The 25,197-nt window shown below is 41.2% G+C and overlaps 1 protein-coding gene across 1 annotated transcript in view; it reads right to left on the bottom strand.

Moving 5' to 3' along the window:
• Positions 1–585: 585 nt before the first annotated feature.
• The window catches only part of nnt (nicotinamide nucleotide transhydrogenase), a 40,569-nt gene continuing 15,957 nt past the window's right edge, over positions 586–25,197 (bottom strand). The window contains exons 12-22 of the mRNA XM_050052881.1: positions 20,931–21,041; positions 17,318–17,463; positions 16,966–17,161; positions 16,115–16,348; positions 14,637–14,797; positions 12,393–12,572; positions 11,984–12,143; positions 8,670–8,751; positions 7,325–7,443; positions 5,132–5,247; positions 586–3,009 (exon numbers count right to left, since the gene is read on the bottom strand). Of these exons, the coding sequence (XP_049908838.1) occupies positions 2,869–3,009; positions 5,132–5,247; positions 7,325–7,443; positions 8,670–8,751; positions 11,984–12,143; positions 12,393–12,572; positions 14,637–14,797; positions 16,115–16,348; positions 16,966–17,161; positions 17,318–17,463; positions 20,931–21,041 (1,646 nt within the window). The 3' untranslated portion in view covers positions 586–2,868. The remainder of the gene's footprint in view (positions 3,010–5,131; positions 5,248–7,324; positions 7,444–8,669; positions 8,752–11,983; positions 12,144–12,392; positions 12,573–14,636; positions 14,798–16,114; positions 16,349–16,965; positions 17,162–17,317; positions 17,464–20,930; positions 21,042–25,197) is intronic.

Raw genomic sequence — 25,197 nt, 5'->3', positions numbered from 1 at the left:
GGGAGCCCTGGGGGAGTGTGCATGTGCTCCTCGTGTCAGCGTGGGTTTTCTCTGGGTACTCCAGCTTCCTCCCACAGTCCAAAGACATGCAGGTTAATTGGTAACTCTAAATTGGCCGTAGGTGTGAGTGTGAATGGTTGTCTGTCTCTATGTGTCAGCCCTGTGATAGTCTGGTGACCTGTCCAGGGTGTACCTTGCCTGTCACCCAGTGTCAGCTGGGATAGGCTCCAGCCCCCTGCAACCTCTAACAGGATAAGGGGTTACTGAAAATGAATGAATGACTTTTAAGGCCAACTATTTATAGAATTGAATTCAAGACATTTTAAGGACCTGTAGACGTCCTTGCGTATGAAGCATGTGTGTGAATGTGGTTACAACTCCGTGCCCTCATGATCCTTCATCCAGGTAATTGCTGCAAATATTTGACTTTTCAAACCCGCTGTACGAAATTGGGCAGGTAGCATTACCGTCAAAGCTGTGCTAGACCTCAAGGAAAACCTTGTGGATCAGCTTGTTTATTATTAGGGAATTCAGTTGCATCTTTAAGAGTATGTCAAGGAAGAAACACCACCTTAAGGCAACATCTAGTGTAAATACAGGTTTATTAGGGATGAAAATGTTCCATGATAAACAAAAGGGTCAAAACATTCACAGTACATTTCATCTCCATTTGCATGGTGCATCGAAACATTGTACAACTTCAAAACCCCCATTGTTGCTCTGCACAAATACGGTGCCTCTTTACAAAAATACTCTCCTTACGACGACGAGATAATAAGGGGGCATATCGGCAAAACTATTCATATCCTCCATCTCCCAAAATTTGATCCAAACATGGCAACAAGCTACAAACATCAAGCAAACATCTCAATCTAATCATCCCTAAAGACTGTGTTTGTGTAAATGGACATGTAAGAACAATAACCCCTCATGAGCACTAATGACATTGGCAGCTTTACACTTGCAGAACATACAGTAAACTAGCCAGCGGCAAACTGAGGTCTGATGGTTAAAGAATGTAACACAAAACAGAAGGCAAATTGGTCAGGTTTAAGATAAATGAGAAGTGACTGGCTGAGTTAAGGTATAAGGATGGAGAGTGACTGATCGTGGTCGAGTCAGTCCAAGGTAACTGGTCAGACGAGGGTTTTCTGGAAAGTTATTGGTCGCTTTATGGAGAGGTAGGAGAGTTGTCATGGTCGATGTATCAGGTCCCAGGATGAAACTTCGTACAGTACTCGTATTTTAAAGACAACAAAGACTGCTGAACTGTTAGCTCATTGTTCCTCAAAAACTTCTTACAAATTCATCTACTCTATCATGACCATCAAAACTGAAAAGTAATAAGAATGGCAGCACCCAAACCTTAGTCAAAAATTAAAACTTGAGGGAATAAGTCTCTGGTGTAGCGTTAATGATCATTTGCAAATTACTCAACTGGTTACACAGCTATCCATCTATATTTGGGCCACATAATCCAGATTTACTGTAAAAGCGGGACACGTTTATGGCTAAGAAAAAAAAGGGAAATTCATTTTAGGAATTTGTAAAAATACCATTGAACAATTCATGTCTCCTGAAATGTGGCGACGAATTGAATGAAATAAGTGTTATGTTGCTTTAGTCTCTTTACACAACAGTCAAGTTAACATCTGGTCCTAGTTTACAAACAGTGATCCTTCATTTCACTCTAGACAAAATAATGAGGACACACATATCGGAGTGGACATTCACTTACAAAAAGACACACCCTTCTTTACCGTAAAGACCAAAGGCTAGCATCACATGAACATCAGTACCACACAGGGTGATGGGACGCACCTGGCTCAAAAACACCATAAAATCCATCCAGCCATGAGAGCTACAAGAGTGTTTGTTTGTCTGAGTAGTCCAGTCTTTACTAGCGTTACACGACAGCTGTGGGCTCAGATCGGTTTGGTTTATTGCGTTAAATGCTTGACAGCTGAGGCTTGAACGGATCTTTAGTGTTTTTGGATCCATGTGTGATTGCTGCACTAGAGGCATAGGTGGAGATCACAATACACGTGGAAATGAAAAAGAAAAAAAGCAAACAGTATGACTAGATTTCTAAAATGTGATGTTGTAGCTTTATGATACTTATTAGACCAAATAGAAAAATCTCTCAATACTGTATAAAACTGGAACTGAAGGAACTTTACAAAAATGTTGCACTATTCTGCTTTTTTTCTTTTTGCTTGTACAGAAAAAGGAGGTTAGAAATAAATAGATCTATTAACAGGGACAGTAAATTACCTAATAAAAGGAAGCAGGAGAAAACTCTTAACAGTGTGGAAAATTAGTGCTAAATGCTCTTATACTTCTTTCTCTTGGGGTTTCATCTTTATATCTCTGCTGCTTTTGTTCCTTTTTAAATCCGATTCATCTAAAATTTTCCTTCAACTATTTCCTAAAATATCTTAACGGTGAAATTTGGCCTACTAACTTCTTAACGTATCTACTTCTCTGATTGTTTTACATTAATACAGGTGTCTAAAATGAAGATGACACTGCCGGCTGCTCCCCAGACCACATGCTAATTTTTGCCACACCCTTCCTTTTGCATCTAGAAATAAAAGACGTGCCTGTAAATCTGTGTCTAAGTTCATCACCACAGTGGGAGCACTAATAGAAAAACTATCTGTATCTATCACAACAAAATTTGCAACTTCTAGATGACAGGAGGGGTGTGTCAAAAACTTTTAAACCATCTTTGCTCAATTGGCCGAGTCACAATCGGACAAAGATCATCTTAATGTGGAGATCGTTTTGGAAAAAAACTTTGACTTGTTGTCTTCAACCTTCCTCGCTGCATGAGTGCTCTGAGTGAGGGTGTCCGCCTTACTGGCTCTAGGACTCGCGGACCTTGGCTTGCAGGGCATCGCAAGTCTTCTTGGCGTCGCCTAGCAACATCGCAGTGTTGGGCTTGTAGAAGATGGGGTTGTCGACAGCTGCGTATCCCACACCCAGGGAACGTTTCATCACAACCACCTAGAGAGGTAGGAGATCCAGTCACAAACATGTGCGCACACACACACACATACAGACACACACAGACACACAGACACACAGACACACACACACACACACACACACACACACATTCATTAGGTTGTAATTGGACGATTAGCTGTGACAATACTGGAGAGGAAGATTTTAAAAAGAATTTTGGGGGGATGAAAATTCTGTGCAGACTATGCCAACTTTTCTAAAGTAGAACCAGAAATTTCCCCTGGTCCCTGCCTTCTCTCCTCAATAACCTCTTTTCACTGACTTTGGGTTAAAAAATACAGCTGCAATTTTTTTTTAAAGTCCAAAGTCAGCAACAGCTGCTGGGGATAGTTAACCCAAAGATCAAAAATCAGAATTCTTCCTTTTATCGGTAGTGCTATTAATAAATCTAGACTATTTATGGACCACAGAGATGTCTGCCTTCTCTCCAATATAATGGAACTAGATGGCACTCGGCTTGTGTTGCTCAAAGCACCAAACAAAAAACAACATTTGAAAAACTCAAAAATTTCAAAAGTCTCTTTCAAGAGTTCATGAGCCAGTTACCCTAGATAATCCACAGACCTTGTTGAGAGCAGTTTCATGTAGGAACTGTTTCCTTTCTACCAAACTACACCCATCAACTGTATCATTGTGCAGAAGGAAGCGTGCCTCTACTGCTAGCTCACCTAGCACCACTGAGCTAGCTGATGTTACAGCTTACCTGAAGAGGATGTCATTAATGATTATATCTCGTGCTGTCACAAGCCTATCGTCTATGAGTAGATGCACACTTCCTTCTGCGCTGTAATACAGCTGGCAAGTTGGGTAGGAAGAAAATAGTTCCTACATTAAACTGCTCACAACAAGGTCTAAGGATCAGCATATGGGAAGAAAAAATGAACTTCAGGCACTCATGCGTGGAGCAGGAACAGATGCATTGGAATTAAGGTAAAAAGCCTTTATGTTTGCTTTACTCCTATCCCCCCTTTTTGCACCCTACCGAAGACCTTAGGGTCGAAACCGGTCGGTGTTTTAATGTAAGCAGCCATGTTTTGAATTAAAGGCTTTTTCAATTAATTCAAATGCATCTGTTCCTGCTCCACGCACAAGTGGCTGAAGTTCATTTTTTCTTTCCATGTGCTAAACGTTTTTTCTTCAAGAGCACCTGCGTTTTTTCTTGAGTATCATATGACAAAGACGGTCCTCTTGCACACTACTATCTCTTTCTTCAAGGTCTATGGATTATCTTGAGTAACTGGGTCGTGATCTACAGCCAATAGCTCACCAAAACAGTCTAGACTGCTAGATAGCACAACAGGTAACAGGAATGTGTTTTTGATTTTTGGTTGAACTGTCCCTTTAACACACTTAATATTAATTTCATTTTTTTTTAAAAATGCTGTGTAGTGTGTTCTGGAAAACATGAATTCAGTGAAGACTTGACTTTGACTTCAAAAACAGTCCAAGAGTAACGTATGTAAGTAGTTTGTCCGTGTGTGTTCTCACATGACTCATGCATGCACAATTGGGCACTTATGACTGACTTTTTAAAGTGTGGTTTTTGTACACCCATATTTTTGTCTATGTATTTAATCTGTGCACCTGTACATGTGTCTTTGTGTGCATCCACATGAGCGCGTGTGGTTAGGTAGAATGTCCTCTATGATTTCCCCAGGGGACAGTGTGTGTGTGTGTGTGTGTGTGTGTGTGTGTGTGTGTGTGTGTGTGTGTGTGGAAACAAGTGGGAGCGCAGTATAAATCCCAGATCTCGGAGCGGTGCCAGCGGGATGCTCCGAATGTCGTCATTCCACAGCGACACAGTCACCACTAATGGGATCAGGATGGGACTGCACCTGGAACTGTAACAATCTGTGGCTATGTATGTGAGCCTCAGCGCGTGTGTGTGTGTGTGTGAATGTGAGTATGCATTTCTTTGGGTTTGTGTGTGTGTGTGTGTGAGCGTGTCTTCAAGTTGGAGGCCCCTCTACGGGTGTGGACTGCAACATTCAGTTGTGGCGATAAAAAGCAGTCCAGTTGCTGTAAAATCTTCCATTCCTCTTTATCTTTTTAGGCTTCAGGACAACCTCATTATCGCACATGCATGTACCAGATGTCTCACCTGCTTAGACTTCCAGACCTCCAGCACAGGCATGCCAGCAATGATGGAGTTGGGATCTTCCTGGGCTGCTGAGTTTACTGTGTCATTGGCACCGATCACCAGGACCAGGTCCGTTTCTGATTGGACATCCAACGAATTAAAATTAGAGAACAGCTCTTAATCCTTCGACCTCATGTTTACTGGATTTATTTGTTTCAGCCTTTGACTCCATGACATTATATATCCCATCCAGTCTTTTGCTCAATAACTCAAGTTATTAAATTGTATCAGTGTTGGCTTGTTGTCACTGTGAGGTTGCCAGGCAACCAGCAGAGAGTACAGCAAGTCCTGGCCAAGTGTCTATTTAACACATTTGTGTACAGATTGAACAAACAAGATTTTACATATTAACTTTTGAGCTTTAGAGGTGCTGTGAGCAGATTTATTTATTTGGACTTATATATCAAACTAACCATCTCTTGGCTTTCGCTTCCTATGTAGCATACAAACACGAGAATGGTGTTGATCTTCTCATCCAACTCTTCGTAAAAAAGCAAACTTATTCTTCTATATTAAGCTTGGGTGGTATCACAGTATTACTGTTCCCCAGGGTATTTTGAAATCTCAATATTATGATTTTCAATACGGTCAAAAACACAGATGCTCCTCTTATTATTACAAACTGATACGAAGATGCTGTATTGAGGCAATGTGTTGTAGTGCACAGCTCGCACCACCAGAGGTCAGTGTCTACTGGTGGAACAGGCAGCTGAGCTGAGAAAGATGGTGATTGCAAACGGTGGGGATAACGTTACAGACTAGGCTCACGGTGGCCAGTTGGAAAATTTTAATACATTGCTCAACTAGGGCTGGGAGATATGGCCTGCAAATGATATCGCAATATTTTTAGACTATATTGCTATACAAGATATATTCATCTCAATATTTCAGAATCTCCCCTAAACTAAGGAGACTACTACTAAAACCTAAATTACAAAATTAACTACTGTTACAATAAAAATGATCAAAGTATTGTTATAATGAAATAAATCAAAGAAACCACTGACTATTCTGAAGCATCCGCCTCATCTTGGGCTGGAAGTGTTTTTGTTTTTGGTGTGAACTTAAAGCTTCAGGTCAACAGTTAGCTGTTAGCAGTTACTACAGAGTTAAACTGTTATAAACCAGATTTATTCACTGTGAGCGGGAAACAAACTTACAGCTCTCTAGTTCATATATTAATAATATTTACAAGTCACACTGGTGCTCCATGGTCACAAAATGTGACTGAATAGTCATGGTCTGGAGCTCTGCGAAAACAAAACACGCCTCGGCTTCTCACACACCATCTCCCAGGAGAGTGGTCTGGATGGGCAGCGGAGTGCATGTAGCAAATCATGTTTGTAGGGCTGCCCCTGAAAGTTGGAGATTTAAATCATCCACTGGAGACACCTCAGTCGACTGAGATTCCTTTAAGTCAAGTAGTCGTTAATACAATACAGTCTCTGGGGTTTGCCTGATGTCTAGTATCGGCAAAAAATGATGTTGCACATTTTTGAATCCGTCGTTAACGTAGTTAGCTTGTTTACTATATTATGTAAATGTCACTGTCACACTGAACGTCCCGCTGACCCCCTTCAAACTCTCGAATTCTATTTGGAAAAAAGGAACCAATAGTCAAATATTCATATAGAACATCTGGGCTAAGTACAGCCCTACATGTTTTTGAGTCTTTTTTAATTTTTTGTGTCCTTAAGAGGGAGAGAGCAAGAGAGTTGAAACACCAAAGCGAGTCATATGCCAATGGCTTTAACAAACAAAAAGTGAAAAATGATACTTGATATTTGCGATAGTCATTTTATACTTTCCACATGGAAAAAGCTAGCTGTGATACATTGAGTATAACCTCAGTATAACTGATACATCGCCCACCCCTACGGCCAACTCTATGCTACAATGACTTCTATCACCAGCTGCTCGGCCTTTCCTTTTTCTTTTTTACCATACACCCCTGTGAAATGTCAGGTAGGTATGAAAAAAAAGTTATCGCCCGCGCCTAGTCAGATTCCTAAAATGTCAAAAAGATCAACAGCGTTCCCTGTCAATTCTCAGAAAGAAGCTGCAGCAAAATCAAACATGTTGGGACACAATAAATAGTTTTAAGAAAGTCATGGCAGGTACGATATGTAAAAGACAGACAGGACTGGATCTTACCAGGGAAGTCTTCATTAATCTCTTCCATTTCCAGGACAATATCATATGGGACACCAGCTTCAGCCAACAGCACGTTGAGCTGACCAGGCATACGGCCGGCCACAGGGTGAATACCGAACCTGTGAACAAAGACTTTAATGAACACTTAAATATAGTCTCTCCTCTATAGATTAAGTTATTGTCTTTCTTGACTTTCTTAAGTCAAGGAGAGGACAGACAGGATCAAAATGAATGGACTCGGGCTGAGTCAGAGACAATAAGATGGAGATTTTGGACAAGTGGAGTTGAGAGGCGTTTGTGATTATAGTCTGGTTACACACACACTTCCCACTGCACTCCTCCACTACGTATTATTTGTTGAGTGGGTACGCCTGTGTGTGACTGGGTATACAGAGCTCTCAAACTCAATTAGCCATGTCATGTCATCAGGGTCGGAAATTAACACCAGCCACTGAATTCTGGTGGCTGGCTCTCTCGGACCAACCACCGTTTGGAGATTTATTTTCTGTTTGTTGGGTGAGTTTAGGAGGATTCACGGTGCAGATGGCCCGTCGGTTTCTGGGATCTGGCTGCCGATTGGAAAAGTCAGTTTCCTTCCATACAGTCTACATGCATTAGAGGAAGGTGGTATGATGCAAAACCTTTCGTGTTGGAGGGGGGAAACGAAAGTGTGCTGTGCTTCCAAACTCCATACTGTCAATGTGCTGTAGTGTGCATGAGGAAGAGGCGTAAAACAGCACATGGTTCGTTCATTCACACTGAGGAAGAGGTGTAGAAAGAGGCAGGCACATATGAAGAGTAAGAAGACGAGAGAATGCATAAGAATATAGAGGAGAGCAAAATAGGAGAGAAAGAGTAAGAGATCAGGGTGAAGGTTTTTTTTTTTTTTTTGACCACCCACTTTCCTCTAATCAAGTACAAATGCTCTAAGTAGCAGCAGCTGCAACAGCCAGGATCAAACAACTGAGGCAGGACAATTACACAGGCTTCCGCTGTACCTTGTCCTTCCTCTCTTCTCTTTCGCATTTCCTTTTTCTCATTCTTTCTTCACACACACATCTTCCTACATGCCCTGTCCCATCTTCCCGTCATCAAGCCCAAAACCCCAACTCTTTTTTTCTGTCCTTAATGGTTCAGTACTCATCTTTTGTTTCCCCCAATTTTGTTCCCTCCTTAAACTACATGTCTACATCTTCATAAATCCATCCATACTGCCTACATCTATTGATCCACCAACCTGTAATAATTTTTGTTAATTTCATACTACTTTTTCCCCACAGCTATTTACCTGAGACACACTAGTTGCTGCACATTTAATGTAAATGACTGTTTTATCAGCCTTTACCTGACATCCTTGCCAGCCTCTTTAAGCATCTTCACCAACTCAGCAATGGGGTACTGAGCCTTTGCAGCACAGAGTCCATAACCTGAGGAGTTCAAAACAACAATACATAAGAACAAGTTGATGTGAACTTCACATTTTGTGCCATAATGCACTGGTCCAAAACCCATTTTTGAGATCTGAGACAAAAACTCTAATTTCTTTCTGCCACTTGTATACGCAATCTCATTCTTTCGGTCACTACCCAGAGCTCCGCAGGTGAGGGTTGGGACGTAGATGGACCAGTAAATCGAATGCTTCGCCTACCGGCTCAGCTCCCACAAGTGAGGGTAAAAACTCTCATGTCGATACAATTACATTTTCTGATTTTGTTTCCTCTTAAATCTGTCACCTTCAGCTCTGGGAAATTTTGATGGGCATTTTTGCTACTCCAGCAATTCACCGACAAAACAAATAACCGATTACGAAAAATAATATGGAGACTAATTGGTAATGAAAATAATTGTAGTTGCAGCCCTGGTCTCCAGTAAGTCCACACAGAGCCAGCATATAAAACAAGCATAATACAAGTCCTTTTTAGCCAAACGTTAACATCCCAACCTGGAAAAAAGTGCACTCTGTGTGATAAGCAACTTGTACAAACAAACAGTCATCTGTGACAGGCAGCAGTCTGATGGACAGGTGATGTGGTGGTGTTGGTAGGAAGCAACCTTCAACTGGACAACCACGTTTCAAACCATTTTAGTAAAGATTTTCCCAACTGAGGTGCTCTCGAATAAAACCTTACACACACACACACACACACACACACACACACACACACACACACACACACACTGCACTGTGGACTCACTCTCTGAAACTTTAATATGGTTTAACGATGATACTGTCGCTGCTATGAGGATTCCAGGTACAGATGATGGGTTAAATAAAGCAAAAAAGTACCTCTCATATATACATTTTATTTGGGCATTGTCTGTAACTGTGAAACTTTAGAAACAGAATCATAATTATGTTTATTATGATCACAAACAAGGATCTTGCCTTGGTGCAGATCAACAAACATAAAATAAAAGTCAAGAAACAAAAATATAGAACTGAAAAAAAAAAATCACAATAAAATAGGAAAAAACACCGTAAAAATGTATTTTTAATTTATCAATTTTAAAGTGAAAGGCCTGAATAGTAGTTTTGTGCAGAAATGTGCAAAAGTTTAAATGATGTGCTGTATTTATTAATAAACTAGAGCTGCATGATATGAGGAAAACATGCAATGACCTTGCATATAAAATCCCAGAGTGTAATATCGCAGTCTCAATGAGGATTAAAAAAAGATACACTGTGCAGCCCAACATTAAACATTCAGATTATACAGCGTATATATAACACCATGCTACCTGCCTGTTCGTACAGAGCTGGCACTGAGCTCTATACACAGTATATGTTTTTCTCCCCCAAGCTTCAGACTCCTTTCATGTTCAATATTGCTGGTGTGTGGGACTTGATTTTTATCACACCGTCACACACACACAAACACACGTCAAACGGTCCAGTGGTGTTTACTAGCTTTGTCACAACAAACAGTCAGAATCTGTCTGGGTACATCACACCCGTCAAAATGACAAGGTTTCAAATTCAGCATAGACTAGAGAAAGGAAAAAAAACTAAAAGAAACATGGTTGTCTGCATTCTAGCTCAACAATATAATGGTTTTTACTGGGGGTTTTTTTCCTCTCCATCGCAGTTGGTTCGTTCCTTGTGCTTCTAATATTCTCCCTGGAGTTTCTCCTACAAGAAAAACAAGTGGACCCAGGCCACATAGAGATGGGCCAGACAAAGCCAGGAAAACACTTATGTTTATCAGGCAGAGTCTTAACCGTTTCCACAGATGTCAATCAGGGAAAGTGACTGTGACGGCTCCAATTAGGGAGACTGGTCAAAATGGAAACAAGGGGACCGACTGAAAGGCGGCGCTGAGTAACAATACTAGTCTGAGTGCTCACTATTAGGGCAAAGAGGAGAGTTATGCATTAGGACTGTGCATGTTCTGCAGCTGATGTCATTTGCAAACGATTACCTGCACAGATCGACTGATGTGATGTATTAACTTCGTCATCTTATATATAAACTTTGCACTGACGACTCATAAAAATGTTGCAACTACATAGAGAAATATCACCATACTCACTGGGTGACTGATGGATATCTTTCAAATGACTCAATTCATAAAATTACTTTAACTCGTTTATTATGTTTTGTTTCTACTTGTTCTATTCCTCACATTTCGCTGGTTTATGCTCGTCTATAATCCTCCTGAGACATGTCTGGCATTTTATTATTCGTCTCGTCTTGGTGTGGTATTGTTTGCAGACCATTTTAAAGAAAAGGCTTAAAAAAATAAAAAATTTCATTTCCGCTTATTTCTCCCACTGCTTCCAACAAAAATGTCTTGGGCCTGTTTTTGGTTTCAGCTGTCAGACGTGTCCCTCTTTGTCGTCTCAAAAACTAAAAAAGAAATTGGTTTCATCTACATTGGACGCAGCTACGAGGATCACTTCTTCTCTACTTGTATTCTGTTCAACCACTTTAATTCTTGTAAATTGTAGAGGTTTCCTCTGAAGAGTTAGTTTTTGTATATAGGCACTCAGCACTGTGACTGGAATCACCAATTTGCAGGCTGGATGCCTTTAGTCTGTGTTTATGTGTACCCACGTGAGTAAAACAACTCTTTGGAACAGTCTGGCGAGACGGCTGAGATGTCATCAGGCCACACAATGATGGCTTAAGGACAGCAGCACCAAGGACGATCAAAATAGTGCGAGTGGGAGGTTCAGATACGTATTCAGGTGTCAAATATTGAAAATGTGTGAAATGAAAAAACAAAACAAAAAAAGAATGCAGCTGGAACAAAGGTTGGACCCAGAGCTCTCACCCCGAAAAAGGAACAAGAAGCCAATTTTGAACGTAGCATTTGAATTGTCAACATAAACCCAGCATACCCTCATTTCCATCCAATTTTCCCTTGACCTTGCATATATATATGCTGCACTGTAGAATGTCTATTTACGTGGGACTGACGACCACACAGAAACCCGTGTGTGTGTGTGTGTGTGGCCACTCCACCATGACTTGTCAATTAGCCTAGCAAGATGGTGATGTAACACGGGTCAAGAAAAGGTTAAATAAACAGAACACACTTTGCTAATGCTGAAAAAAAAAAAAAGTGGCTGGCAAAGTCAAAGTACCATGTTTTTCCACTCAAGTACGAGACCTCTGAAGTGTGTGTATGTGTGCTTGTGTTTGTGTGTGCGCCCTACCTGGAGTGATGATTATGCTCTGGGCTTCTTTAATCATGTCGACGGTCTGATCCACGTTGACCTCTGTGTGTGTCCCTGTGATCTCCATGGGCTTTCCTGTGCCGGTGGAGGATGTGCCGTAGCCTCCCAGGATCACGTTAGCCAGTGAACGATTCATGGCCTGTGAGGGGAGGAAGATATTTTGTGTTTCTGTTACTTTTTTATGATTACATTAGTTTTTGCTTTTACTTTATTGAATGAGTACAACTAAATACAGCAATCAGGGAAAATTTAAAAAGAAAACCTCCTCAAAAACACACATTTGTGACCTGAGACTTATATTCAGATCAGATACTCTGCTATGGTAAAGTTAGAGTCCCTCCTTGTGGACAGGAAAGGAACAACCACGCTGAGACTGTGTTTCACTCACCACACACATAATATATGACAGAATGGCTCCAGACGACCCGATGAGAGCTCCGACGATGGTCAGCAGGTTGTTATTGAGCAGGAAGCCCTCGGCACACAGGGCCCAGCCTGAGTAACTGTTCAGTACGGTGATCACCACTGGCATGTCAGCGCCTCCGATAGCAGCTGTCAATGTGACACCCTGAAGAAGATAAGAAGAAGAAAACAGGAGAGGAGCTTTATCCACTGCTACCTCAGTGATGCACTGCCTGAACCCCGCTAGGATCTCCTTGAAAACACACAACCATTTCTCTTCCCCACGGAGGAAACAGCCTTTCCAGCTTCACTCACATTTTTCACAATCAAATTCACTTGTTCTCCGTCCCTCTATCATCTGTGCAGGTTTTCTTTAACAAGGGCCAACTATAGTTATCAGAGCAGCGGCGAGATCAAGGAGTGAAGGAACACATGCACGCACATAAGATGATGCATTACACCGCACTTTAAAGGCTGATTAGAGATCAGCTGTTCACGTAAAACTGAAACTGAAATAATATCCATCTATATTCTCCCGGAAAGCACTGATCATTTTTATCTGGGACTGACTCCAGGTGCTGTTTTTCCCAAGCAACACATAAATTTGCAAAGCACGCAAAAATACTCTAACTGTAACATGTCACTGTGTATACTTGTTTTTCCTTTTAACAGTAGTTGCATTAGTGTGTGCTCTCCGTCTCTGTCTGCTCCGCCTGGATTAACATCATTAGAATTGATTTTCAGATGCTGTAAAACTCAAAGTGCAATAAGAATCAGCGGAGATAAACTACCACAGCCTACCAAGACTACAGTAGCACTAAAGAATATTTGATTATATATAATTCTTGTTTGTTTTTCTTCTGATTACACATTAAAAACAGATGGGTGAAATGTTCTTTTTTTCTCAAAGTCCTTTAAAAAATAAGCTTCTTAAAAATGTTTTCCCACAGGTGTCAATTATGATTACCTCCTGTGCAAATATTACAAAACGTAAAAGTAAAATTTCTTTTGTCCCTTTGTCCATTAAAGCTTTAGATGAGAGCTAACTAGCTTAACCTCACAATGTGAATGTGTAGTTAGTAGTTAGTTGTAAATATGTATGTCTGTGTACGTATTTGTGTACATTTGTATATGTATATACATATATGTAAAACAGATGTGTTGTGCAATGGGCAGCATGCAATTTGTTGGCTAGTGGCAGTCCGTACATGCACTGTAGGTACTGAGTGTGTGCGGGATTGTGAATAGCCACAGCTCTGTGCACGGTGTACACTTTTTGTATCTGTTAACGGCAGGTACGGCATGTATCCAAGACAAATTTCCTCCAGGACAATAAAGTCTGTCTTATCTTATCTCATCTTAATTGCTGTTTATTCTTAAATGTTTTGCCATTCATGCAAGAGATTCTTGATTTTGGCACGATCCTGTAAATCCAGCTGCTTTGCAATGTAATGCGATTCGGGCAGACATGGAGGAGATGAGAGAAGCTGTAAATCCAGAAACCTTTAACACATAAAATTGTTGTTTCCATTTTTTAAGAATTCAAGTTTTCTTGTTTTGAGTGTTTTTGTTTTAAGTCAGCTGTCATCTCGCGAGAGGCTGTTGTTTTTATTTGTATGCAAGTTCCAAATAAAAGAAGGAAATAGTCAAATGTGATGAAATACGGTGCATCTCATTTAAGCCATTTCCCTATTTCCGATATACAACCATTATTGTGACATAGATATACATATACTGTGATATAGTAGTTTGGCCTTATTGCCCAACCCTACTGCTGACCATGGACATCCTTGTCTCTGACAAACTCTGTAGCACAATAAAAGTTAAGCATTACTTAACAATACAAGCAGGTCCCTGGCAGTTTTACAAAGTCAAACCTGTTTGCCATAATGGCTGCCAGACTACTAACAGCTCAACTCTGACTAAATGTCTGCACAGCTTCTCTTACCTGGGTAAGAGGCTTTTTATTTGACTATGTTGTTTTAGTAAATCCCCTTTGCTGTCTTTTTCCTCACATACGACATCCTCTTCTGGCATCATTTTTTACTCTTTTATGCTTTTCCCATTCCCAGAGTTTTCTGAAGTCTTTTAACAACACTCTAAAATGTTCTGTCTGTCAGCATGTAAGAAAAGTCCAACTTGCAATATTTTAATGCAGATTTTTCTATTGATGGGTCTCACTGAGTGCAAAAACACAGAACACAGAAATACGCGCACACACACACCATACCATGACAGCGGAGAGAGCAGAGACAGATCCGAGACAGGTGATGCCTGTGGTGTAACTGGGATCCATCATGTAGGGAATCATCCCACCAATGCTGGCTGCCATCAGAGTGCCGTTCAGAGCGTGACGAGCAGGGAGCATCAGGGGAGCGCTGTTCAAAATACCTGCATGGAGAAAAGAGGAAGAAAAGGGACTTAATAGAACCACTAATAACTGATTGCACATAAACACTTATATCAATTATCAATCAGCTGCGAACTTGTCTTAAAAACGGCATAACTCATTACAGCGGAAAAGGCTTGTATATCGTTAGATTAATCCTTCAGCAGCCGCCACTTGAGACTTGTCATTAACTGAATGTCATGTTCATGCATAATTTGCCCTCATGAAACACTTGCAGTCAACATGGAAATTACAGTGTGGCTGCTAGGACCGGTGCCAGCGCATGAACCCAATGAACTTTTTTTCCCCGCTCTCTTTTCCCCTCACAGCAGGCAGCAGTTGGTTTGAAGCATCAGACCTGCTCTTGTTGATAACTGCAGCATGGCCAAGCTGACATGAAATAAACCCCAGTAATCCGAAAATTAAGTTCTGAGCGAGGTTCATTTACATCAATAAACGCAATGTTCCTTTTACAACCCTTGGGCCAATCCAAGGTTTTCCGATGTGTGTCATGCGAAGTGACGACTATAAAAAGGCAAATACAGAACACATAATTGGCCACATTTAATATGCAGTTAAGACCTTCTCTTTGTCTCCACATGTCATCAGCTGTGTGATGAATGTGCTGATGAATACCATATCAGCATTAAAAGTTCTGCCTGTGCATCAGCATACTGCAAGTGTAATTTTTTCTTCTAAGTTTGTCAAGGCGAATATTATACACAACATGTAGCAACACACTGCATGGGACACATATACATACATACATATCTGGAGGTCATGTAGTCATGCAACACATGCTGACACACACACAAACTCACAAGCATACACAAACACACAGATCACTGCAAAACCTTCACAAACAAGTTTGTTCTTGACCCCAAATAGATAGCATCTTGTTAGTGGGTAAAAATATATGTGATATCTGTAGTTGTATTATACATGTAGAGATATCTTGGGTAGTGTTATAGATAATATTAAATACATCTTTCCGTGGGAACATTATATCAATAGAGTCTTCCCACTTATTTTAGGTATTAATTGGATTTATAATGATGTTGTCCTTGACTAAGTTATATGTATATATTCTTTATTAATTTTATTTCCATTCATCCATGACTAGTCTCTAGCAAACACTCATTATCCCTGTCCTTCATAACCTCCGCTGGCTCCCAATCTCCCAGCGTATCCACTTCAAACTCCTCATCATCACTTACAAAGCTCTCCAAAACCTGACTCCCCCCTACCTGTCTGAGCTCATCCACCGGCACACTCCCTCCCACACTCTTAGGTTATACATATGACTGTGCTTCTCTCACCCTGCAGTTTTCCGTACGCCACCAAGGAGCCACTGAAAGTGATTCCACCGATGTAGGTGCCAATGTAGGCGACTATCTTGGTGAGGTTGGCTGCAGGGTCTGTGGCGAAGTGGGGGTACTCGATCATGTATTCAGCAACACAGGTGAGCACGGCCGCCAGCCCCACCAGGCTGTGGAAGGCAGCTACCAGCTGGGGCAGGTCAGTGATCTGGATCTTCTTAGCAATGGCGAGGCCTAAAGGAAGAGAGGGAGAAAGAAAGCAAGAGATAACGAATGAGCAGTGGCCCTGAAAGACCCACACGCTAATAACATGCAAATCACAAGCACGTGCACACACACTCAGAGGACTGCTGGGAAGTGGGTCCATCTGAGGAACCAGGTGTTGCTGATGAGGCCTGTTCTGGGAAATTCCTTGTTTGTGAGTGGGTCTACACTTTGTGTGTGTGTTTGCATTGTGTTTGTGTGTCCTCCAGGAAGCTTTCCACCATTGCTGTATCTGGAAACGAGCATTACTGTCTGTGTGGATAGTTTAGTCTAGGTTTCTGCTTTGTTACTGGAACAATTAGCATTTAAATGATCAAACTGTCCCGAACGAGTGAAAGAGTGAGTAATACATGCTGCTGACCATTTCGACAGACATCCTGAGTCTGGCGGGGAGTTAGTCATGTTGTGTTTGATGTAACCTCTCTGCGCTCTGCACACCTGCTGCTTAATCTGGCCAAGCTTGGAATAAATGCACACATACAAACCAGTGTCCACTAATTTACATCTGCTGCAACACTCTGCAAGAATTAGAGTCTGCCTGTAAGTCTGTCTTCTCCTTCATTTGACATAAATTCACACTGACTCACCAGTAGTGCCGCCTACAGCCATGGCTGCGCTCATCTGTGCTAGGAGCTCAGGACTTGGTTTGAGGGCACCTAAAGTGGCAGCAACCCCCCCTGCGACTCCAATCATGCCCAAAGCATTACCCAGACGGGCTGTCTTCTGATTGGAAAGGCCGGCCAGGGCACCGACACAGCACAGACCTGAGCCCAAGTACATCATCTGGTGAGAGAAGCAGACAGAGAATGGAAAAAGAGGGGGTTATAGACAAGGATTGAAGGACCACAGAATGAGAAATAAGGCCAAATGATTTTCTTGGAGGGTTCTGTACTACATCTGGGAGAACATGGGGGACATGGCATAAACATCCTCTTGCACCTGTTCAATGTTGTATCCAGACTGCAGCGCAGCAGCGTAGCCACCGACGAAGACACCAGCAGGAAGCAGATAAAGGTAGTTGTGCTCTGGAGGATCAGTGGGGCGTTTGAACATGTCCAACATCTTCTGCGTCACCAGGAAACCACCTGGGGGGAGAGACAAAGAAAATGAATACAACATTTGAAGTTACAGTGGCACAAAATCCAGTTTAAAAGCTGCTTTACAGAACAAGAAGAAGCAGAAATGTGCAAAAGGGGGCATAAAGGCAGGGAGTCGAGGCACCTGAAATACATGAAATATATCTATTTTTAGACAACAGGTGTTTTAAAGCCAATACCTAAAAACTGTTGCCAAGTCCAATAACCAATGTTAGGAATTTAATGAGTCTACTTTATGTCAGTGTAAATATTTCAAGTAGAAAACCTCAAAAGTGTCAGAGCGGGACCAGACGGTGTCTCACTGCTTTACAGGACGAGATCACATTACCGTGTGTATGTCTCCCTTTTTTCCCCCTGGCATGACTGTAGCAGCGCGCACACACATGCACCCATACGTACAAAGGTGAATTAGAGGCTAACACCTGTTTCCTAGCAGTTCGTGTACTTTCAGTCGTAGACTATCCGAGTTAAAACATGTAACATAATCTGACTAATATTATTGCTGACCAATCTAAGTCAATATATTAAATATGGAGGAATGTTCATGTATTAAAACAACGTAAAGCCAGTGTCCACTATATTTAGTTATACCCAGAAGGGATCTGCTGACACTATATTAAGAAAATGAGAATAGAAGCAAATCAGCAACACTGGCCAGGTCATGAGGCCTCAGAATCTGCAGCCATGCAGCTTTGTGAGGCTGTACTGGATGCAGCAGTGCTTTGGCGCTAAATGCTAACATCAGCGTGCTAACATGTGTACACAGACCTGCTAATACACTGATGTCAAGCAGGTTAATGTTTTCAGAAGCTGCAGTTAAATGGATACCTTTAATGAGAGGACAGCACGAATCCCGAAAGGGGGAGAGATGGGGGATGAGCAATAATTGAACCCGTGGCCGCTGTGGCAAGGACACTGCCTTTGTGCGCTGGGCTCTACACACTGAGCTACTGTGTGCCATGACAGGGACGGCATGTCTTCAACCAGAATTAAATCATTATGATGAGAGAACAACTGGACTGATAACACAAACACGAAAAAAAATGGATTCGATATGATGTGCATTTACAGGCTCCAAAACATTTAATCAGAATATTACTTTTTTCGCTTGAAGCACTGTAAAGCATCTATCTGCTGGGAATTTAACAGTGAGAGAAGTTTTTTTTCAACTTTACAGAGAAAATTCAATTAATTCAATACATAAAATACAAAAGGAGAAGAAGTGGTTCCCCCTGTTTAGTAACCTATCCAATTTAGTAGTAAAAAATTTAAGTGTAATCCAGGTAATTGTCTATAGCTACAAATGACAGATGTAAACAGCTTACATGGAGACTAAGGGTAGAAGTCATATCTTACCAATGTTCCATAAACGTCTCATATGCAGGCCACTGCTACTGGTAGCAATAGATGATTGTTATGTCCAGAGACTCCACAATTTAGCTTGTAACAACCACCTTAAATAAGGCTACTTTGACTATGTTAATGAATCACAGCAGTCACATAAGACTGTGGCACTAGCAGAACGCTAAATAGTTTTTGAATTTATGAACAATCAGGGAGGTGCGTAGAAACAGCTGTTGCAGCATGTCATGCGCTGTACACACACCACCTGTGTCACCTAATGTTATCCTCATATGGGGCAAACATGTGCAAGGAATGTATTTATTCCAACCAGAGGGAAACAATTAGATTAAGCATTCACATGGTTCATTCACTCATTCATTTTCCGTAACCACTTAACCTGTTGGGGGTCGAGGGGGTGCTGGAGCCTATCCCAGCTGACAGTGGGCGAGAGGCGGGGTACACCTTGGACAGATCGCCAGACTATCCAAGGGCTAACGCATGAAGATAGACAACCATTCATACTCACATTCACACCTACGGACAATTTAGAGTCACCAATTAACCTGCATGTCTTTGTTGCATGGTTTGTGGGAGGAAGCCGGAGTACCTGGAGAAAACCCACAATGACATGAGGAGAACATACAGTACAAACCTCTCACAGAAGGGCAAATCCTCTTGCTGTGAGGCGACAATGCTAAGCACTGCACCACTATTACATGGATATTCGGTGTTAATATTTTCCTATTGAATGGATTATTGAAGGTTTATACCACCCCTCTCTATCCAATTAAAAAATTCCATCCTTTTGGGCTGGATTAAAACCAGTCTCTTGTGATTGAGATGGCTACATGGGTCATTTTTATTGTGATTATTAGTGGAATATTAGGGTCCATGAAAAGGCACCAAATGTTAAGCATCTTACTTTAGTTTGTTAGTGTGACTAAAAACTTATAGCGCCTCCGAAATAACTAGTATTCCACTACGTATCAAAACTTTCAAGACAAGACTTTCAGCTGGATTGTTTCTAGCATGGATGCAATTATATTTTGAGGCAATTAAAAAAATCAGAGTTCCAGATAAGATTTAGCTCAGTGACTGAGCCTGGTGCAATAAAAAGAAAATATGGAATCTGAGGGGACCTGGTAACACATACTGACATTTAGATTGTGAAAAACTGAATATATTTAGCTCAAGATATTCAGCAGACCCAGGTGTTTCCCATGCATTCCCACATCATACTGCTGCGGAGACACAAAGGGAACAAGAAGCTATCGCCAGGGACCTGTTCCTCAAAACAGACGCGCAGACTGAAAAATCTCAGGGTCTGTTTTATTGGAGCTAAATTTCACTATTGTGTTTCGTCCCTTTCCATGGAATGTTTTTTTCTGTTCCCAAGGGTTTATGGGTAATGTGGTAAACCACTTAGAAATGTGCGTGTGGAAACGAACCCATGTAGAAGATCAAAAATGAAACTAGGTATGTCTATAAAGGCTGTGGTATTTCAGCATGCTTTCGGTGAGGGAAATCTAAAAGACTAATAGGTGGTTTGAACAGTAATGCCGCAGAGCCTAGAGGGCCCGAGATTTGTGGCAGGATTCACAGCCTGGCCTTGAACTTAAAAAACATTGTGGTACCCTGCATCTCTCACACATAAAAACTCAAGGAAGCTTTGGTGCATTTTAACAAACAGGCTGAACCAAACCATTGTGCAAGTTAACTTTTCACTGCGTCAAATTCTCCCCTGGTGTCTAGCTATGAGCTAACGGGAGGATTTAGAACAAATTCATGGCTCAGCCCTGGAGGAACACTGTGTTTCCCAGGACTATTAGAGAGTGATGAGTATTATAATGACTCCGGGAACACTTTGTCATTATAATGGGAATTATTAAGCGTAATAGCAGGGATGAATGTGTGTGGTCCAAGACAGAGCCACTGCCGACTATGGTCTGAGCAGGTGGTTAGAGGGCAGCTGCAGAACTTGGTTCGAAAGCATGTTATTGTACAATCAATATAAAACACTTCAATCTTCAGCCTAAGTTGATATTTTATTGGCTAAAGGTTGCTGTAACTGGCAGGGATCGCTGTGAGGTGTCTATGTGTGGGTGACTCACCAGCAATGTTGACCGAGGAGATGAAGGCAGCCAGCACGGCCAGTGTCTCAGCAGTAGATGTTGGGGTGTAGCTGCCTCCCATCAGGGACAGACCACCCACAGCCGTCAGACCTGCAGAACAAGGATACTTTGGAGTTATGAACCTCCAGTTTCAGAGTTCATTATCCAGGACACCGAAGCCTTTGGTGAAGATGTTACAAAAACAATTGAACATCAATTCAGGCATAAAAAAGTTCATCCTTAATATCATTGTTTAACATCTGCAGATGCTTTAAAGCTGTCCTTTTAATAGGAACACTTCACCCCTCAAATGACTTTTTGTGTATCAATTACTCCGTGTTACCTTGAATGCCTGAAGAAAAAGGTTTTTCTCGCATGCCTCTATGGTGAACGAACAATCCAAAAACTGAGTAAAGTCTTCGTTACTAAAGCCATAGGGCTCCGCAAAATTTTATCAAAACATCTGTTTACAAACTCTCACACAACTCGACCAGTGTTATCCAAGTCACATTTATCCAGTGAAACTTAGGTTTGATCTCTTCACAGCCAGATTCCATTGACGAAAACAGTAATTTTACCTTGCCGAACACCGGAGCTGCTGGTCTACCACTGCCTCGATCAGTTAGTTTGTTTGTGTTATTGTGTGACTTTGGTGTTTTAAAGGGTTAGTTCTGAGTCACCAAAGTTACACAATAACACAAACTACCCATCAAGGCAGCAGCAGACCAGCAGCCCTTGTGTTGGGCAAGGTAAAACTACTGTTTTCGTCAATGGAGTCTGGCTTTGAAGAGAGCATAGATGAGTTTTGTGACAGTTTGCAAACGGATGTTTTGATGTAGTTTTGCTGATGGTAAACACAGCTCCCCATGACTCCAATTCAGTTTTTGAATTCTTTCTTCGCCAGAGGCAGGCAAGAAAAACAAAGTTTTCTTCACGACTTCAGCGTGCCCCGGGAGAGTAACTGATATACAAATGGCCATCTGGGGGGTGAAGTATTCCTTTAAGTCCAGAATACTCTGTCTGCTTCCCACATTGGAAAAAGACAGAAATAGGAAGATTAAGAGATAAAAAAGAGAGAGAGAGAGAGAGAGAGAGAGAGAGAGAGAGAGAGAGAGAGAGTATTTACCAAAAGACGCTCAGGAAACCTTGATAACATCAGCCCTGTAATGACTTACAGGCAGTAAGATGCAACAAACAGCACCCCGGGAGCCTGCATTCACACGGAATTGTGGTTGAGTGAGATTTAGGTTGACNGTATTTACCAAAAGACGCTCAGGAAACCTTGATAACATCAGCCCTGTAATGACTTACAGGCAGTAAGATGCAACAAACAGCACCCCGGGAGCCTGCATTCACACGGAATTGTGGTTGAGTGAGATTTAGGTTGACTAGCAGGTAAAGAGTGTATATGCATGTATGTATGTATGTATGTTGGTGCTTGAGGTCAACAGTTTATAAATTTCACAAATAAAGCACGTTTGACCCTCTCTCACTAGTCTCCTTTTTTCTCTCCAGCAAAGTCAACTTTCTAATCATGTGTGTATCAGCTCGTAAACAAAGCAAGTTTCAAATGGTGCCAAACATCATTTCACAACTTCTACTAGGTAAATACAGGCTAATTTAAAATTTCCACTGTTATAAAAGAGACAACTACAGCTGGAAACATGAAAAGTTATTGTGATGAGGATTTAAAAATGACAGAATTGACAGGATTTGGTTTATTTGGTTTGTAGCACAGAAACACCTGAAAGTATGTCAGGATGTCACCATCAATTTTCTCCAGAGGCGAATGACAAGCATGTTTTGCTCTTGGCACAGACGCTAGCCAATGTCAGTGAGGTAAACTCATACTTGCATACTCAGACAGCTCAAATCCCATATGCAATCTAGTTCTGTGTTTTCAAATGCAATCTTCTTTAAATCTTCAAAAGTTGTGTTGCTCCTCTTCTCATCTCTTATTAGATGGCTAATGACATACAACAAAGGTCCCCACTCCCCAGCTGGACACCAACCAGGGTTGTTACTATTTGTTGGCCACCAGGCTCCCTACACTTTTATCTGGATTGCTTCCTTTTTTGGCTGATTTTAGTTTTCAATGCAACTAATGTCTGTAACTCAGTCCCTATGTTGATGATGCAGCCATGAAATCTGTTGGATACATCAGATATTTATCTCAACCGATTGAATTACCTCATAAAACTGGTAAATAGCCTCATAAAACACAGTATTAGGGGCTTATGCATTTGGATTTTCATGTTTTTTTCTGCATTTAGCCTTTGTGTGCCGTCAAGGCGAATATGATGCTTGCTTAAAAGCAAAACTTCCCCACTCAAATTATCATTTGTATGTCACTTACTCACCCTGTGCTGCATTTAATTAATGAAGAAAACTTTTCTTTTTTTACATGCTTCAGATGAAGGAAAAATCAAAACAAAAAAAATTGAAAAATTGGTGTTATGGGGTTCCTGTTCAAGAGCAACAAAATTTTATCTAAACATCTCTTAGAAAAACTCTCACACAACTCGTGCAGTATATTTCAACTCTCATTAATACAGCTGTATGCTCAGTACTTCCCAAACCAGACACTGAACTAAAAGTGAAACTCATCTATGCTCCCTTCAAAGCCAGTCTCCACTGACCAAATCAGTAATTTGACCTCACTGAAAACAATTGCCTTGATGAGTTTGTTTGTGTTACTGTGTGACTTTGGTGAATCTGAACTAACTCTTTAAAACACCAAAGTCACATGATAATATAGACACACTCACTGATCGAGGCAGTGGTAGACCAGCAGCTCCAGTCTTCAGTAAGGTAAAACAGTAGATAGGTTTTACTTTTAGTTCAGTTCCCCATCTGAAGTAGGGCTGTCAAAAAAAATTTAAGTTTGAAATATTTCGAATATATATATATTTTTAATAAGTTCGAACCTTAATTTGATAATTCGAATATTGTTAATAATTAATTAATACTATTAAAAATGTTGTATATCACGGCGAATCCCGTTTGGGCGGAGATGGCTCGCGCACAAGCCGGGCCAGAGAGGGACGCAGCAACAGAGGGAGTGGCGCCATCGGTGGAGCCCGCTCTGATCCAAGTCCTTTAAAATTGGGTGTCTGATAATGAGATACTTAGACAGTATATTTACCTAAATGTTGATTAAATATGTAACTGACATACTGAAATAACAGCTGTGGCCTTCTAAATTTGGCACACCATATTTTTTTGTGGGCTACTTGATCTTAAAAAAACAAAATGGTACAGTTACACCATTTCGGTGGAGATCAAAGGCAAGTTTGGTCACCACAGCTAACAGATAGGCCAGAAAGAAAGCCAATAGGCATCAGTGGACACACACAGACACACACACACACACACACACGTATATACTGGGTGGGCTACTGTCCTGTAGTTGTGGCACTGTGACAAGCATCAGCTACCAGGCTACAGGCAGAGTGTCACAGTGAATCAGTGCTCTCAAATAGATGAAAGCATTTCTATCAGACACCCGATATAAAGATGCACCTCAATGAGCCACTGGATACCAGACCAGTGTCTGAAGGATTTAAGATGACCCACCAGTCACAGTCACCACTGGTTGTAACACAATAATCTCCCCATGAAGAATATAACTGTCCCTCACTCAAACCCTAAATTCCAATATGATTCCCTCATGTCTGAGTGATTGTGCGTGTGTGTGTGTGTGTGTCTTTACGATGCCTGGCACAACAACAGAATTCTGTTGGTCTCACTGTTTCCATAACCACAGTCAGTCAGTGACAGAAATAAAGAAAAAAAAGGCAATAAAGTAACGCCAAATATGAAGGGAAAATACCTGAACAGGGAGGAAAGGGAGAAAAGAAGGACAGTCAACTTGGAGAGGAGAAAGGAAAACCTTCAAATGAACTATAACGTCTAATAATTTCTTTTATTTGCGGTCTTGTATTCTACTGATATTCGTGATGATCTCATGAACTTGTGCATTTTGTTTCGAACAAAAATAAAATTTTAAAAAGGGATTTTGATGGAATTTGACAAATTTGAGAAAGTAACATTTTGTGAACTTGAAGAAGAGATATCAGGGCGGAAAATAAAAAGGGCACAGACTTAGATAAACAAGTAAGATGGTGTGAAGATGGGAATGTTAAATTAGGGTGTAGGTGTAAGCAATAAAGTTTTAAAAGGAAGTGAAAACTGTCTCTTGGTTGTTGCGCTGCTGGGCTCCACAGCCAAGCTCTCATGTCCGACTGTGTGCGCAGTTAAACGAGCA

Source organism: Epinephelus moara, chromosome 9 (assembly GCF_006386435.1).
Source record: "Epinephelus moara isolate mb chromosome 9, YSFRI_EMoa_1.0, whole genome shotgun sequence".
NCBI classification, from domain to species: domain Eukaryota; kingdom Metazoa; phylum Chordata; class Actinopteri; order Perciformes; family Serranidae; genus Epinephelus; species Epinephelus moara.
The sequence above is the reverse complement of the archived record's forward strand: the minus strand, read 5'-3'. Positions and strand labels throughout refer to the sequence as shown.